Here is an 18224-nt window from a genome sequence, read left to right as displayed (position 1 = left end):
GAATATCAGAAGTGCTGGTATTGCTGCAGCATCCAGTGGCTGACTCGTGTCAGTGATCAATGGATTTTGAGCAGTTTGCATCACTTCTGCCAATAAGTCACTTCTAAAATGTCCCTAAAAATAAACTTACACACTTGAGTGAGATATTAGTTATTTCAAAAATGTTTGCCTTAGAAGTAAAATCAGAAACTAACTAATCTTCTGATGCTCAGTATGCTATCAGAGATGCAGTGTTGAAGCAGCCAAGTTGTGTTCTCCTTTACAATCGAAAACATTTAAAAAATCTTTTTTTGACTTCTTAGAAAGGCAGGCTCCCCTTACAACTGAATAAAATCCTCAGTTGTGTTACCAGATGCATTTATTTGTTCACGCGGACAATCATGCTGCTGTATTATGGCTGTCTCTCTGAAGAAAGAAAATGCACAAGTGAACATTTTCTTTAAGCGTTCTATTTAAAGTAGGATAAATATTTGGACTGTATTCTGGAGTGTACCCTACCATGTGTACATCGCTCAGAAGCACATAGTTCAAATTTGAATTGGGACCGTAAGAATAATCATACAAAAGCAGTAGTCAAGTGTCTTGTTTCCACTGTTTGCAGATTTCTTAGATTGGGGTACTATGCAAAGGTTGATACACCTTTCTATACAAGTTTTGAACTATAAACATGATTTAGAATTCTATATTAAGTGGAAATAATTTTGAAGTAAAGGGAATTGCATGTGTAATTGAAAATTAACTTTGCATACATTGTGCCTTTTGGTTTTTTAAATGAATACATTTCTCTTATAATTTTTCCTAATAAGGTTAATTATTTATATTAAAGAATAATTATGTAGTAGCTTATTTCAGTTTGTTTAGATGTGTTAGGTGTTGGTAGGCAAACTTTTCCAACTGAATTTGATTCTTTAAGAGTTTTGGTTTTCTACTCTGAAACAATAATAAACGTGACTTTTGTAATTGTTGCCTACCGAAGAAAAGCACTGTGATCCTTGATTGTCATCACAGCTTGATGTATTTTAAAAATGAAAAGGCATTGAAATTATCATTGTGATAGATAATTGGATTGGTGTCATCTTACATTTAATATATATTTGTTTTCTTTTCATACAGGTCATCCTTATAGAATTTTTACCAAAGACACCGATTTTTCGACCAGATTAACATTTGATTTATTTATAGACACTTATTCCAGTATGTTGTCTTTCCAATGGTGCCTTGCTTGGTGCTCTCCTGGTGGTGACATAGCATTGGTTCTACAGAATCTTGTGGTTTTTTCATTCTTTTTTGTTTGGTATTTTTGTTTTGTTGTCTTTTTTTTTTTAATAAGAGCATGTTCTAAGTGCATTTGGTCAAACTCTGCAGAGTCATTTCATGCAAATGTTAACTACTACTTAAGTTATTGTTACTTTTACTACTTCTGTTTGTTAATGTATCTTGATTTGCAAAGAGTCTTTTATATGTGTGCGCGCGTGTGTGTACATATATATATTACTATAAATACATAGCTGAAAATGGTATACAAGCGAGCAGGTATTTTTTTATCCCAAAATGACACAACTGATTGACTGTACATTGTGTAAGTCCTTTTAATCATTTATTTACATGCTGAAGTACCTTCTAAGACCCTCCTAAACTTTTGTCAGTGACTAGTCAACTGTAAATATTTTTATTTCTTTTTGGGACATTGGCTAGCCTCTTCCAACAAAAGAAGGAGGTAAAGTTCTTTCTGAAACTCTGCTTTTTGGAACCCAAATGTCATTGCATTAGTAGAAATCTCTGTGCTTTTCATGAAGAAGTCCTGTCAGCTGGTTCTGAAAGTTCTAATTTAAAGGTTTAAAAAAAAGGCGCAGCAAAATAGAATTATTTTACTCAGACTAGAAGAATCGCTGAGAAAATTGCATGCATCTGATCAATAGGACTCAAGATCGCAAAAATGTATTAGTATTGCAGGTTATGACATAGCTGTTTTAATTCAGGCTAATGCCATGTATGAGCTTTGTTCCTACTGTTTACCAGATCCCATACACAGGGGTGCAGAAGGACTTGTTTTACTAAAACTTATTGTCCAAGAGGACCTTTCAGGTTTTTTTGTTTTGCTTTATTTTAAAGCCACATAAACAGAAAAAAGTTACTGAAGAAATCTTGAACAGTATGGTTCCAGATGTAAAAGCAGATGCTGTGTATTAAAAATAATCAAAGCAGGGTACACTGGGCAACAGTGTAAGTTTAAATGTGTTAGATAATTATTTATTGCACCCTTGCTTCTGCTCATTTTTGTTTACAAAGCTTATTTTCTGCACAATTACAAGGCTTTTTTTAACTGGATATATGATGTATGCTTGGGTCAGGCCAGTTGTATTTCATTTCTTCTTATCTCAGTTGTACATATCTTCACACAGTTTTTTTTTTTTCTAATTGCAACTCAATCATATTTTTAAATTTGCTTTAGGTGTCTAAAATTACTGTACATGAACATTAATGTAAGTTAAGAATATGTTCCTTGTACAGTTGTGGTAGCAAGCAATAATGTGAATATATGAAAAAACAGATATACTCTGCTTAATATTTGTATGAATGAAAAGTTGATACCACTACAAGAATAATCTTCTCTTTTTAATCTTTTAAATACAAGTTTTATTTCAAGGTAATACGTTACAGATACCTTGATGCTGTGAACTATTTTTCTATGTCTTCAAAATATTTATTCTCTGTAAAATATTCTCTAGTGAGTATTATATTCCTAAATTGTTGATAGTGGGGAGTGGTCTAGAAAGTTTTAAGTTTTCTTAAATCTAAGCCTTCTGTATCTGTTCCCAAAACTCATCCTTTGCTCAGCTTTTGTCTGTGGATTCCTGCTGTTTACTTTGAAAATAGCTCAGCCATGCTTTTCGTACAAGCCTACAAGTGTGCTTCTTTGACTTGATGGAATACAATTTTTTTAATTAAATACCAGTTTTGTGCTGCCTCAGCCTTCTGGGTCCCACAATGGTTTCTCTCCTAAGAAACTGGTTATAATCTTTTTAAAAATAAATTTCAGTCCCCTATTTAGTACAAATCTGGGCCTGCAGCACTCCTCCTCTGATCCAGAAGTATTAGTTACAATTTCAGACCAGCTTCAGCCTGCGAGGGAGGCCAGAAGGATAACATTGATGGCACCTGAGGTTGTGGAGGTTGGAGATGCAGGGGAGAGGTTGGAATTGAACAGAAATGACAACTGGTGATAAATAGTGATGACCAGAAATATATGTTGATGTCTTCAACCATCAGTTTTCAATAAAACAAATATTGAATCATACAAGGCCTAGATTTTATTATCAAAATTGTCAGTTGACTCTATAGATAGGTTTGTGTGACGGATGCAGTTTTCCACTGGTAGTTCATTAGTGTGGAGGGATAGGTTGGATATGGGTTGTGCTATGTTCATAGCAGCACCACATTCAGCGTGAGCTATTCGCCTTAGTTTGCTACCCAAACTTTCCATACTATGTTCTGTGACACCACAACTGCCTTGCCAGCAGCACCCAAACCTACCTACAGTAAAGCTAATTTGAGCGTGATGAGTGCTGAAACCAGAGCAGTGAACAGAGCGTGGCTTGCAGGTTTACAAAGAGTATCATAAGCGGTTGTGCTGGTTAAGATCTTGTCTGCTTTTAGGTGCATCCGCAGTAATTTACTTGATTAGCAGGGCATTTTTGTATTTTAACTATGACTTTCTCTCTAAGAATTCTAGTACGGGGTCCAAAGTAGAGCTCTGAGCAAATAAAAAGTTAAATCCCTTAGGATGCCAGACTAATTGCCTCTTAAAGCTTTTCTGATTATTTATTAAAATAACATCTCTGACTTAAAATACAACCTGGAAACATGAGAAACTGCATAAATATATATGTGTGTGTATGTATGTGTGTACATATATGTATGTATATATGAGTCTTGCTGGAAACTGATACTCTCCTGGTGAGGTAGTACACTCGTCTAGTAAGAATATTGTAAAACATTTTCATACAATCCCTTTCAATTCATTAATTACAGTGATAGAAATTGAACATGGCAGGAACTTTAATCAACTACTTAATGCCTGCAGCAGTCATCAGGATTTTCCTTTGATGTTTCTAAAATACTAAATCTGTTTATTTTGTGTGCTAGTGAGAAGATGTATGTTACCTTTTTTGTCCAATTTGCAAAGGATGAAGTAGCAACAGTCTGAGTAGGACAGAAGCAATAGCAGGACTTCCAGGACAGCCTACTCTTTGCTAAAATAAATATTACATTGTACTAACTTGTTCAACTTCTTGCAACTCAGCAATTCCTACAAATAAATTAATCTATTTCCAGTTTCCTTGAATAGTAAGAGTTAGGTACCCACTTGATAATCATCATTTAACAAATGATGCTACTTATGTCTGTTTCACCTTTAGCCTGAAAAACTAATGGTAAAGGCATCAATGCCTCCCTGTAAAAGCTAATTATCATTTTTAGATGTAGTGGCCCTTAACCGGCCAATAAAGATTTCTTTCTTACTGTAATATAATAAAAACACATTATTTTTGATCTTTTAGTGTTAGGTCCTGAGGGAGAAAGGCTTTTTGTCTGACCCTATGTGAAGAGTTCTGTAGAACTCATTTGTTGTTAAATAGCTGTGATTTGAAGTTTATACTGGGATTGGCAAACTTCACCAGAAATTGAAATGTTTATGGAGATAGGTTACACATAGTCAGTAAATTTTTTGTAATAGCTCGGTAAGTCACTCTAACAAACTATGTATGCAAATCCAGAATTTCCCATGATACTCAAACCCAAGTAGACTGTAAAAACTTTTTATAGTATGTAGATGTAAATTATAATCTCTGAATCAATTCGTTAAATGATACTTTTTTCTAAGTCTCAAGACCATGGTGTTTAAATGTAATACTCTATCTCTGAGATACATGCTTACTTAAAAATCAGTTTTGATTTTTTTAAAAGTCATTATTTAGCCCTCAGGATTGTAGGGAAGAGCTTTAAAATGCAATCTGTAACTGCTCAGAAGCCAGAAGGCCATGAAAAAGAACTTGTCTTTATTTCCTTCCCTCCTCCCCCACCCCAAAGTCTTAATTTTAAATTGTTCCGCTTGTTTTGGGAGCCCTAGCTTATGGTTTTTGAGCAGCTGGGAATAGTGCAAATTGTCCACCAAAAAAAACCCCATTTGAATTCTGAACAATTTAAAGAGATCACTTTAATTGAAGAGGCAAAAGACTTGTTAAGCAAAGAAAATCCCTCGTTCTTTTAAGTTCTCCCAGCACTGCTGTTGAGTAATTAAAAAGAAGGATCATGATGACCCTACATTAGGTCAAAATCCAGATGATTTGATGTAAAGGAAATGCTCAATTAGAGAGGTCTCAGAGCCCCAAATGTCTTGGATTCATAGTAGCAACTTATTAAGGGTAAGTGGTGCTGGCTAGTTTTGTATCCGTGACTAAAATAATTTATGTTGCTCTTCAGCAACCTTGCTTATGAAAAGAAAGCATTTTAGAAATAAGATCTCTATTAATCGCTGCTAATTCGCTGTAATTTCTGTGCTGCTTCTCCCTAAAGCCACAATGCATTTCCATAACAAACAGCTAAGTGTATGATCGTTATAACGCCTTTAATAGCCATATTGTAGGTAGAAATATTAACTTCTCAGGGACTAATAGGAAATATGAAAATGGAGTTAATGAGCTGAATGCCTATCTGCATGAAGGCTTACATTGCAAACGGCACCCTAGAAAACTTCTGATTGTAATATGCATGACCATTATGAATGTTATCAATATACAGCTATGAAAGCTCCCTTTACCCTGTATTAGTTAGGCTGCTGAATGTCAAAGTATGTTGAATAAGGAAAAATGAAGGTTTTTTGCTGATTTGGATAGAGTGGTTATTTCTAATGGTGCTATCTTCTTAATTCCTGTGTTTATTCTTTGTGAAGTTTTCTCTGTAGGCTGGGTGAATCAGGGGATACTGGTGTAATGAGAAAACAGTATTATTAGTTGTCTTTTTAAGGAAGTTGAAAAATTTCAGGGGGAGAACTACTCCAGAAGCAAAAATTTCACTGCTGAAAAATCATCATGCATTTATTCTTCATTAGTTACAGATATCCATTTGCATTGTTTTGTTGGTAACAGTATTTTGCAGTTCATTAATTTTTGAACTTCATCTTTTTGTACACTGATGTTTCAGTCAGCATGGGCTAAATTAGGGATTAATTTTGAAAATTTTGAAGATGTTAATCCTTGCATGAAACTTCATATGTTGACACTTTTTGTGCTGGTGTGTGTATGTCCACTGTGTGACACCTGGGACTATGTCTTTTATAAACTACATTTTATTGTTTTCATGGAAGATGCCCTTTTGAAAAATTATTCTGTTTCACTTAGCTCATTAATATTTCATAAAGATTTATTTTCTTGAAAAAAATTCATAAATGCTTGACTCCTCAGAATACAGCAAACCATTAGGAAAAATTTAGTGAGGTGAAAGATGAAACATAGGAATCAGGAGAAGCAACACCCAAAAGACTGAATTTGGAGACTAGGTTTGGAATTCTGAGTGTGATAGAAAATAGTTTTGGACTGAGTGAAATGGTATTGAATAATGAAAGTTAAGTAAAAGCTAGCAATCCATTTCAGTAATTATGTAGGCTGTCTTATCTTCTATTACATTTATTTTAACAAGTGTGTTATTAATTTATTTTGGTTATGCCCTAATGGATAGACAATTCTGCTATTATGCAGATTTTGAGGTAAGCTTTCTTCAAAACTCAGCATCTCTTAGTTTAAAATATCCAGACCGAAACAGAATTGCTGATGAGCAGCGCTGCCCAGTGAGTGCAGAACACTCTTTTCCTAAGCTGGGGCCTGAAATGCATGGCTAATTGTTTCCAAAGAAAATTCTTGACTTGTCCAGACAGCTCCTGTCATGTGACGGTATATCTGAGGCCCAGGAGTACGATCCAGTTAGGATAATTTAAGGTCAGGTGAGTAGGAGAGACTTTTGTAGTTGGTTGTAGCTTTTATGGAGAAGGGAACCATTGACAAATGCTCCCTTTTGGAGGGAAGATAGTACATTTTTATAATGCTTATTGAAACATGCTTCCCCCCCTTATAACTTCATCTTTGAAAGTTACTTTGCCTCATGTTGAAAACTAGACTTTGTGGTTAGCTGAAGCTTTTTTTTCTGGTTCAGTGTTTTAGGTTTGAAAACCCATTTTTTTAAAATCACATTTAGAAATTTTTCAAAAACTCGGATATCCTGATGCAATAAACCTGATATTTTTAGTGGCTCTATTTTTAAACTGATTTCATTGTACCAATATAAATATCTCACTCATCCACTTTGAATGTTTATCTCCGGTCCTTCTGTGTTTGCAACAGGCTTTCTAACTTGCTAGGATATGCAGTGTACCTACTTGTTAATATGGTCAATGAGCAGTTCGGTTCAGTGAGATAATGAGAAATGCAGAGTAGTTCCCAATTTGAAACATGTAGCTCAGATTCTTGTTTCTGTAAAAGACCGAGTATGGCAATCAGAATATGAAACTTAATTCCAAACATAAATTTTAAAGAGAACGGTAAGCTACAAAACAGTGCCTAAAAGTTGTGTGCTAAATTATTCCTGTGTAATTAATGTTGCTTTAAAAGAATTTGCAGAGAATTGCATTGGATTGTATGTGCTTAGGAAAAACCTGTTAAATGTACAAAGCAGTAAATAGCACGTAAGTCACTGAAAAGGTGTTATATTTCAAGAAGGCAAACAGAAAAAAACAGTATTTTGGACTATATTAAAAATCCATTTCAGGCAGAAAATGTGTAAGCAATAATTTAACCTAGAACTGGGTATTAAGGAAGCTGCTATTTATAGAGAGACTTGATGGTAATTTTGCCTGTTGGCATCTCCTCTCATAAAGACTTTAGAAAGATAGGGTTGCTGCGATTTCCGCTATTGTAACATTCCTCTTCAAATATTTTAAGTCTGGGTGAGAGACTGAAAGCTTTAGAGGCCAGTACTGTGTTCATGGGGCGCATGGCTTTGGGAGGAGAAGATAGGAAGGACTTTTTTTAAGGCTGCACAATTGTATATAAGCATATTTAAAAGTATTTAACCATGTCTGCTAAATTACTGAAGTTGATCTATTGTTGAATTATAGAATATTATTTAATAAATCAGCATTGTTTTCTCCTGACCTGACCCAGAATTGGAATGGACTCCAATATACTTTTTTTAAAGCATTTCTTAAGTTGTATGTATTATGAACTAATAAAATAATTGTTAACCTATCTACTAAACCTTACCGTTTTTCATCTGATATGTTGGGGGGAGGGCGGGGATGGTAGGGAGAGAGGAAGAAAGAGAAACCTGAGAAACTTCTGCCTTATGATACAATGATCGCTTCTGATTTCCAGTTGATACTGGTTTTGGGTAATTTAGGTGACTCTAGGACTAGAGTTACCAAGTCCAGAGGCATTGCCTGCCTTAAGTGTTTCAAACTGGCTTTTCATTAAGTCTGCATTTGGAGTTCTTTAAGCTTTTCAAGCCCTAACGGTAGTGGGATTTATTATATGTGTTATCATTATGGTTGAACAGTAATGTTGAAGCTGTTTGAATACTTTTTTTTTTTAATACGCTACTGCTCTCAGACAAGATATGCTTTCCATCTAGTTAAGGCAGATACCATTTATTTAGAAAGGGCTCATTCCCATCTATGTAATCCATGTATTTTTAAAATGGTTGGATACGAGATGCTGGTTAACCTGAACCTTATGAACAAAAACTAATCCTGCGATCTCCGGTGCTCTGAGGATGGTCTGGCTTCTCATCAGCCAGCTGCTTTTCTTTGCGTGAAACATTTTTATAGCTCTTGGGTTACTCTAGCATGGAAGTCTTTCACAACTTCTGTAAAATGTGCGTGTGTATAATAGGTGTAATATATATGCGTGCGTATGTTACATATGCACATGTATAAAAAGTCTGCATGGGGAGGGGCGCTCCTGCGAGGCGCTGTGAAGCATTCCGGGTGTTGTAATTTGGGCTTGCAAAGCGGTATGATACAATGTTGCTGAGCAGAAAAGCGCACGATAGATTTAATGTAGCCAATTGTGTACTTTTGAAAAAAAGAGTAACTGTTCAGTGTGAGTTAATTTTGGATTTTTTCAGCATCTCTCTTTTAGGCTTTGTGCCGCATTCTTCTAGACAAATGCGTATTCCATGTGGGCCACTGTTCTGCTAAATGCTCTCAGTTCTCCTTTTGCAATCAAGATTATGTTGCTAAGGAGATTTTGCTTTTATTGGTGCCATTGATTTGTGTTAATACGTTTTGAATACCTCTCGGTATTCTTCCGTAGACAAGGCCAAAAGAAAAACTTCCCTGAGTTTCCCGATTTACATTACAAATGGAGCGGTGGTGTAATGAAGCCGATATAAAGTGGGCAGTTGAAAGGGAACTAAAGAAGGGCACTCAAGTGAGAAATGAAGAAATGTGCCGAGAGCGGTCTGCGGCCGCCTTCGGCCCAGCTGCGGCAGCGGCCTCGGCCTGGCGCAGGGGCAGTGGTGAGAGCCCGCGCCTCCGTCCATCCGCACAGACCACCCACTCGCTGCGGCCCAGCTCCGCGGATTACCCCGCCGCTTCCGACCGGCCGCCACAAAGCGCGCCCCGCCGCCGAGGGTACTGCTGGGGCCCCTTCCCGCCGCCCCCTCGGGGCTGCCGCGCACAGCCAGACCCGCTTTTCTCCGCTGCGCCATGCTGCACCTTTTGGCAAAAGGCACAGCAGTCTGAGGGGAAGAGGAGGGAAACAGCTCTGCAGAGCTGCAGAAACATGGCTTCAGCCTCTACAGCGCTGACCCGGGTGCCTGTGCTGCCTCTGGGGCTCACCACCTGCTTTACCCATGTTCTCTGGGCAAGGACCCCTTCCACAGCACCCCAGCTCGCTGGGGCTCTCGGCCCAGGCACAGAAATTCAGCGTGACCTGCTCTGTTGATGCACCATGATGGCCAGGCTGTGCTGAGAGCCTGCTCTTGGCCACTCCAGCTTTGCGGCACCCTTGGCGAGGGGGTGGTGGGGCTGCCTGGGCACTACCTGGTCCCTCCAAGCCTGCACTTTAAAAACAAGCAAACAAACCCCCACCCCCCTCACCCCAAAAACTAACCCACCAAACAAAAAAGAAAAACCAACACTTTAAAAAATAGATTAAAAAACACCGAAAGCCTTTTAACCTTGTGTTCGTAGATGGCTCTACTGAAGACAAGCTGTGTGAGGACATCAGGCCTCCTGCCCTCATGTACTTGAGTAAGGACCTCCCTTGGCTGCTCTCACTCTTCCACGTTACATGGATGAGCTCCTGAAGGACTCAAAGACCCTGTAGCTTTTTACATGAAAAGCCAGAGAGCTTTCCCATCTCCCAGGATTTACCATCACAGAAATCATGTGCCTGTGGTGTTCGAAAGCTCTGCTTGATGTCAGGCTGGCGCAGAGGAGCCCTGGGTCTATATCTGCAAACAGGTAAAGGGGCCTTTGCTGAGCGATGTTTGTACTTGCAGAGCACCTTGGTGGTTGTACTGCAGATATTCAGAGATGAGGACTTCTGTTACACAGCCCTGGGTGTCACAGGGAAGCAGCCTGAGCCCTGTGCCATGTGCTAGTGAACAGGCTGGGAAGGTAATTGGCTTCAGGCACCTCGTTTAGGTTTTGGATTTCACCTGGTGTGGGCAGGTGACCCAAAGTCACAGTATTGCCTGACTTCTGATTCAAAGGACCAAATGTGTTTTGAAATAGAAACGGGTGCTCTACCTTTTGCATCGGGACCGGCAGTCAGCTTTGTGTTGTATGTTGCTTACTACAAAAACGTCCCATTGCATTTATGTAGGCTCAGCTTGCTTCTTCACATTGCTCCACATCGTTCAACCCAGGGGTTTTCATTCTTAGGCTGTTGACCACATCACATAGCCTAACCTTTCCATCTTGCACTGTCACTCCCTGCAGTATCAAGCCCCTGCCAGTAGGATGGGAACTCAGCCTTGCTGAACAGATGGGAGGAATAGAAAAGCTCAGCCTCTTTACTTGTTTTCTATGTGACCTTTTGAGGACTCCAGGTATTAAGTGACTTACTCTTACTTGCGTGCCTTTGAAGGTCTGGATCTTGTAGTTACTTAATAAAATAAGAGAGAAGTGCATAAGGATAGCTATCCAAATTATGCAAAGATCATTTTAGCAGCGGGTCTTGCTTAGGATTTTGTGCTATTCTGTATTAATTTCGCCGTTTTAAGCAAAATCATTCATCATGTTTCAAGAGCATGTGCCCAAACGCATTATCTTTAATATGTTTTTTCATACCTTTTCCAACACACTCTACAGAAAGGGCCTGTTTTTATATGAGATAATGAGTTTTGAGGTTAATGAGGATAGGGCCCAGGATTCCTACTGTATTGTGTGCCACTGAGTATACAGTAGAAATAAATTAAGAGAGGCAGACAATGTTTTAAAATCCTCTTTCATTTAGGCATTTTGTTTAGCATTCAGAACACAGCCACATTACATGATTAGCTGATTTTAATGAGTGTCCTCTAATCAGTTAAATGAAAGTGTGTGGAAAACCTAAAAAGATTACTTTATATTTGTGAAGACAGTCTGTTTACATTGTTATACCTCAGCTAAGAGGATACTTGGCATGTATGATGCATCTAAGAGAAAAATGCGGAAGGCCAAAGAAACCTTGAAGACAATTGGATCCAGCCCATTCTCCCTCTCCCCACAATGCAAGCTCTGATGAGTTAGTATTTTAATTAATGTCAACCCTTACCATCAGTGCTCATGGGAACAATCATTAAACCAACACAAAAACATCTTAAATGGCTGGCAACCTACCAGATACTGAGCTAAGCATTCCCATGGTAGAGTGGACGGTTTCATAGCCAATTCTGCACTGGATTAAATACGTTCCCTAATAGTACTGGCTTGAAAGGCTATTATTTTCATACTAAACAAAGCAGTATGGTTTCTAAGTTCTTTTATTTTAAAATATTTTTATATTTACTTCCCAACACTAGTGTCAATGTTATTTACGTGGACGCAGTTGAATTTTACTCTTTGTTGTTACTAAAACTTGTTCTTCTTTTTCCTCCGTTCCCCCCCTTATTTGGTTTCCTTGCTACTAAACCAAAACTGTATTTTTTTTTTCTGTCAGATAATTCACATGATCAGACACAGTCTAAACCACCAATCTGTTTCCTATGTAGCTCTAAAAATTACTGGCTGAGTGAATTTAAAAATTGGGCGACTTTATACATTTTTGGTTTCGTATTATGTTACTTTTGCATGGTGGGGACTGTGTCACATCTCTAACTACTTAGCAGGTACTCTGCTGTCCTCACTGCTGCAATTTTTGCTTGCCAAATGTACTAAGTAGCCTGATCTTTCTTATTCCTCGAAGGCCTTTTTGCCCTCCTCCCATCTTCTGTGTTTGCTGTTTGCTCAAATTGTTTAAACATGGGGCTCAATGACAGGCTATTAGCACTGACTGGAGCCACACATAATGTGGCCACATGTTGTGTAAGCTTCACAACTTGTCTGCTAATTCCCCTCAGGCCTGACCTGAAATACCCTTGCTATTCTAGCTCTTAGTCCTTCCTGAGTGGAGACAGACACTAGTGCTAACTCATATGACACATTGGTGAGGTCTTTGATTTGGGGCCAAATCCTGCCTCGCTTTCTGCCAGAGATAGTGCCATGGGAGCTGGCGAATCTGCCTGAGGAGGAGAAGAGGACAGAGGTAGCCGTGTTGTATGGATGGGGATGAGGGTGAGAACTCTTCCCTCCTCTGGAGCAACCCATTGGGAGTGAAAGCCTGTGGTTGCAGTGCATCCGGCAGGCAGCGCGAGAGGCGCTGCTCTCCTCTTCCTGCAGCGGTGTGAATCCCACTGATGGCTCCCTAGGGGAAAATATGGCTCCATAGCAAGTCCACAAGCTTACAAGTAAGGGAGATGGCAGGAGAAGCCAAGGCTGGCAAGCGGGGAGAGCATTCTCCATTTCATTCTTGTCATTGGGTTCTCTGATGCCACTATGATGGGTACAGAAATGAGGGAGATTTTGGTCAAGTGGGCAAAAAAAGGGCAACCCATTTAGGAAGAATATGAAGATAATGAAATAAATTGTGGGGAGCTTGGAGAATTTACTTGTTAGAAGAGGTGTTTATTGGACAGAAAATAAAATAACCTGGAAGGATCTGAGTGGTGGAAAGTCAAAAAGATCAATGCAGATATATAGCACTGGTATCTAAAAAAGAAGTTATTTGGAGAAACGGATTTCAGATGATGAGGTAGATCAGTTAGGAAGGAGAGTGTGTGGGAGATTAGGCTATAGGATTGATGGGTTCATATAGCTGATCAGAGAATGAAAATAAATAGAGGAAACCTTAAAAAGGCCATGGAAGCCCCAGCAGCAGTATATAAACTGTTTAAAAAGACTGTAAAGCCAAGTACAGACTAGAAAAAGGGAACAAGAAAGTTTGGGGAGGGTGGAATTTAGAAGAACATGGAAAAGTAAAGTTTAATGAAAATTAACAAATTATGAGCAAGGGAAACACAGAACAGCACAGAAAGAAAAAGAGGAAATTCCAAAGACCAGGAGGGAAAGGCTTTAGAATTGAAACGGTGAGAGCTATGTGAATTAAAACCATGGGGGAAAAAGGCAAGGTGGGCACAGGGAAAAGGGGGAAAAAAAAGAAGCAGGAGGAGTATACGCATGATGTACAGCTTGCATACAGCCTCTTTAGGAATACCTTTAAACCTCCTAAAATATGGGCAACTTTGGAAACAGCAAACCCCATGATCACCAGCTCAGTTTCAGTGTATCCATCTTCATCCTGTAGGATGAAAAATTGGGAAGCTCCTTACTGCTCCCATTTAATGAATGCACTTTCACACTCATGTGGTTTTTAAGTTACAGGAAGAACTCTTGCCCCATTTTATTCTTCTTTCTGTATCCTGTCACCCTGAAATACTTCCAGTACTCAGTCCCCCATCTGTCTCAGAGATCGAGACTCACAACATGCTCTTCTGCTGTGTTTTCAGATCCTTGTCAATCTTTTCTTCATTTACAACCTGAATTCCCTGACATGGAGACACGAGTAGCAGAGGAGGCTGCATTTTACCCTTAATAAGCTGCTGCAAACGTCTTTCCCCATTAAACTGAATTTTTTTTTTTTCCTGAAGATGAAGGGTTGTTTTCAAAAGCACTGTAATGATCTAAGGGGTTTTTTTCCCCCTTCAATTCAGTTTATGACCCATATTACAAATGTAGGCTGTAAAACCTTCAGTTGCTACAATGTCCAGAAAGTCTCTGGCAAAGTCATCATCTGTTTCATAAAGGTGAATTTGCTGCAGACAGATGAATAGAGTTTCTCTAGCTGAGGCATATAATTAGACCAACAGAATTTTCATGCAAATTCCTCCCCTAGGAAAAATGGACAAATATACAGAATTTAGCGTGCCATGCCAGACCACGGGCTAAGGACAGATGTTCAAAGGATCTATAAAAAATTGAAGCCAGGCAGCTAAAAACAATTTAAAGTTGATGTAACCAAGTCTGTGACAAAGATCTTGTCTTTTCTTGAAGTGCATGCATGAAGTGTGCAGAGCTCTAATTTACATAGCGTATAGGTGTTCTTATTATACACTAAAGCTTAAAAGTTCAGATTGGCATAGTAAACTTGTTTTCCTAGGTGCTATACAAATATGTGTGCTAGAGACGGACCTTGTTTCAAAGAACGTGCAAGTAGTTAAGCAAGAGAGGCAAACAGAGAAGTTGAATACAAGCAAAATATCTTGTTAGTTCCCTTAGAAATAATGGTGGTGCTTCATCATTTCCCCCTACTCATTTCAACTGTGCCAAAGCTAGCCCTGCCTGTCACTGCTAACGCATACCAAGCATCCCCTGTAGCTCCCCCAGCAAGGATTTAGGGGCGGGGGACGTGTGTGTTAATCAACAGGATTCTTCTGTGGTTTGTTGGTTTTTTTTTTCCTTCTGTGAAGTGATTGTCTTTCTCAGGTCTGGTATGAATAAAAGAAAGTAAAACCAGCATAGCTGACACAAAAACCTCAAGATAATTTGGTTTTCTTCCCAAAAATACAAGGCATCTCACCCCTGAAAAGGTTTGCTTCTGTCTAGCAGAGTATAGATATCTTGCTTTTCCCCATTCAGGTTAGTTGAATGTTAAAATTGATTTTCAAAGATTCTTTTTCTTTCACCCTAGTCAGCAGAGAACTGACTCAGCATCCCAGCAACAATGCATTTAGAGCAGGCATTAGTTTTGAAAATGTTGTTTCAACTCAGTGAGAGACCATGGCAACAAAGATAGGATGAAGACCTTTGAAGAAACCTTTGAATACTGTTTAGAAGGAGGAGAATGGGTAGGAAAACAGAGGGAAAGAGAGTAGGAATCATTTGCTTCTTAGTGATGCTACCATTTTAAGGGGCAGTACTAATTCCTATAATAGATTTCACTCCTGGGCAAAGAATTCTGCCGAAAAGCCCCGAATGAGTGCCACTTCCCATTGAGATAATGTCTAGGGTTGTACTGAGGTTTTTTTTTCCCCGTGTTTGTTTTGACAAGTAGATTCTCTTGCTTTATCTCTCTTAAACAAGAGAAGTTTTAAGGCTTAAAGATTTGAGCCCTCTGAGAAATCAAAACTTCAGTCTTTGAGATTGTGCTAAGTATATTTACTCAAGATTTATGACAAATCCCACAGAAGGAAGGAGAATGCTTAATACAATTCAAATAGGCTGGAACTTACCATCTAAATAAGGACTAATCTACTGCCTGCCTGTGCTTCCCTAGGAAGAGACACCACCACTCCCAGTGTAAAACAAAAGAGGACTTTAGGGAAATAGAAAGTCTGAAAATCCTCATAGTCTATTCATGGGTTGTCTCCTTTTAACTGACATTTCAAAAGTTATGCCCGCTCATGACAAATGCACTTTTCAGGTTTTGCAAGTTTCATTCTTTTTATGATTTTTCAGTCCGTGCTAAGAAAATCCTATAATACTTTATCTTGCTCTTATAAACATGGAAGAATTTTGATCAAAGGAGACTATTTTAACAGCTGTCTTTCAAGACAACATGTGCAGCTCTCTTGGCAGCTTCAGCTAGTAAGGTTTGAAGAAAACAGAAGTCATAGCGAAGTCTTTGCATGTTTGAGGTGTCAAAAATATTGAATATATTGCCTTTGCCTAGTGCTTTCTGGGATCTCAAAAGCCATGGTCAGGCAATAAAAATGCCCTGCGGCAGGAACCCTTAATATAGTTCAAAGAGATCAGAATGATTGCTTTTGTGGCTTTTGTTTTTTGGGCTTTTTTTTTTTTTTTAGTATTCATAATCTCCCTCACCCAGCTATTTGTCAGCAGAAATAGAATTTTATTTTCTTGGATAAATATGGTCTGGGATTAGTTACGGGAGAAAAGGAAGGACTGTTGCTCTTTTTGCCAAAACAGAGAAGAGGGACTCCCCTCCCATTACCTTTTCACAGCCAGGGAAATGAACACTTCCATTATGCTGGACAATGAGGAGCAGAAGTAGCAGGTGGTGACTGCTACTAATCAGGAAGTTAAGTAATAGCCGTACTTGAGCACTTTCTAAAGGATTACTGTTTATAGGAAGATTTGTCCCCTATCTGGGCACCATTGGAAAGAAAACAGAGCGAGAAAGATGAAAAGGTGCCTATTAGTTACAGATTTTCCAGCCCCTCCCCAGCTCCATACACTGCCTGCTGCCCTCCCTTTACTGCCCCGACCTGTTCAAATGACTCCAGCGGACAACTGGTAAGCCCATAAGAATAGATCCTTTACTTAATGCGGTCTCTGCTTCTACTTTCCTGCTTAGAAGGTGGCCAGCCTTTCCCTGAGCACACTGGCTGGTGCCCCTGTGAGCTGTCAACCAAAAGGAACATTGATTCTTTTGGGGTAGGCCTATAAATGTAAGTTCTCTACCTGTAACAGCACTTCTTGGCAGGGAAGGGAAAGGAAGCTATTATTGCCATTTTTACTCTGGGGATTACTTACATATTATCTGAGATGCCAATAAAGAGGTCTAGATTTGCTAAATGGATGAAACCATATGTCCCAAACCCTTCTTCATAAGGTACCACCATGTTAATTCTCCATCATGAAAAGAATCACAGAACTATAGAATGGTTTGTGTTGGAAGGGACCTCCAAAGCGTCTCTGCCCTGCTGAGGGCAGGGACATTTTCCACTAGATCAGGTTGCTCAAAGCCCTGTCCAACCTGACCTTGAACATTTCAAGGGATGGGGCACCCACAACTTCTCTGGGCAGCCTGTTCCAGTGTCTTACCACCCTCATCATAAAACATTTCTTCCTTACATCCAATCTAAATCTCTTGAGTTAGCCTCTTTCAGGCTGGTCCCACTGATTGCCAAATCTTGTTGGCTTCATTGTTGAAGGCAGGAGTAGTTATCCAAATCCTCGGGTAGGTCACAGTTTGAGTGACACTTTTACAAATCCTTAGTTTTTGTGTCTCTCACATTCTTCTCTGATCTTGAGTCAACAAAAAATGACATTACCCAGACATACAAATGCAAAAGTAGATCAAATTTGATATTTGAATCCAAGTCCCAGAACTGCAGCAGTCATGAGCCTCATCAGACCCCTAACATCTCACAGGCTGCCCTCGGGTTGCAGGGGGCTGTTAGGAGCTCAGGTACTTTGCTGAGCCAGGACCCAGCAGCTGTCCTGTCATGTTTGCTGCTTTTTGTGCAGGGAGGAGAGTAAGCGATAGACACAAAGCGGTACAGCACTGCCCCACATCTTGCCAAGGAGAGGCTAGCTTGCGTATATTTTGTATGCCTTCTCGAATTTGTCCACAGGTCAAAGGGACCTCAACAGTGTTTTGTAAGCTGTTTTTGTTTGGGGGTATCTTTTTAGACTGTGCTACATGGGGCTGACATTTTTTAATTCTTGGATCAATACAGGGCATGTCATTTCAGTTCATGCTATGAACTGCAGTTTTTTGGGTCACCCCTCTGGACTAATGCGATTAATACAAATTAGGTATGACCCTCTGGACCTTGGTATACTGCCAGCATGTCCTGGAAGCATAAAAGGATATCCTGAAGATCACCAAGTACAGAGCCCTCTAAATTTGCCACAACTCCTCCAGGACAAAACCTTCTTTTAAATACTATTTGCTCCAGCCATT

The 18224-nt window shown here is 39.2% G+C and overlaps 1 protein-coding gene across 1 annotated transcript in view; it reads left to right on the top strand.

Moving 5' to 3' along the window:
* CHIC2 (cysteine rich hydrophobic domain 2) overlaps positions 1-8297 on the top strand; it is a 32630-nt gene extending 24333 nt beyond the window's left edge. The window contains exon 6 of the mRNA XM_064449436.1: positions 1114-8297. Within this exon, the coding sequence (XP_064305506.1) occupies positions 1114-1164 (51 nt within the window). The 3' untranslated portion in view covers positions 1165-8297. The remainder of the gene's footprint in view (positions 1-1113) is intronic.
* Positions 8298-18224: the final 9927 nt, after the last annotated feature.

The sequence above is a fragment of the Phalacrocorax carbo genome, chromosome 4 (genome assembly GCF_963921805.1).
Source record: "Phalacrocorax carbo chromosome 4, bPhaCar2.1, whole genome shotgun sequence".
NCBI lineage: Eukaryota > Metazoa > Chordata > Aves > Suliformes > Phalacrocoracidae > Phalacrocorax > Phalacrocorax carbo.
This window is presented reverse-complemented; position numbering and strand designations above follow the sequence as displayed.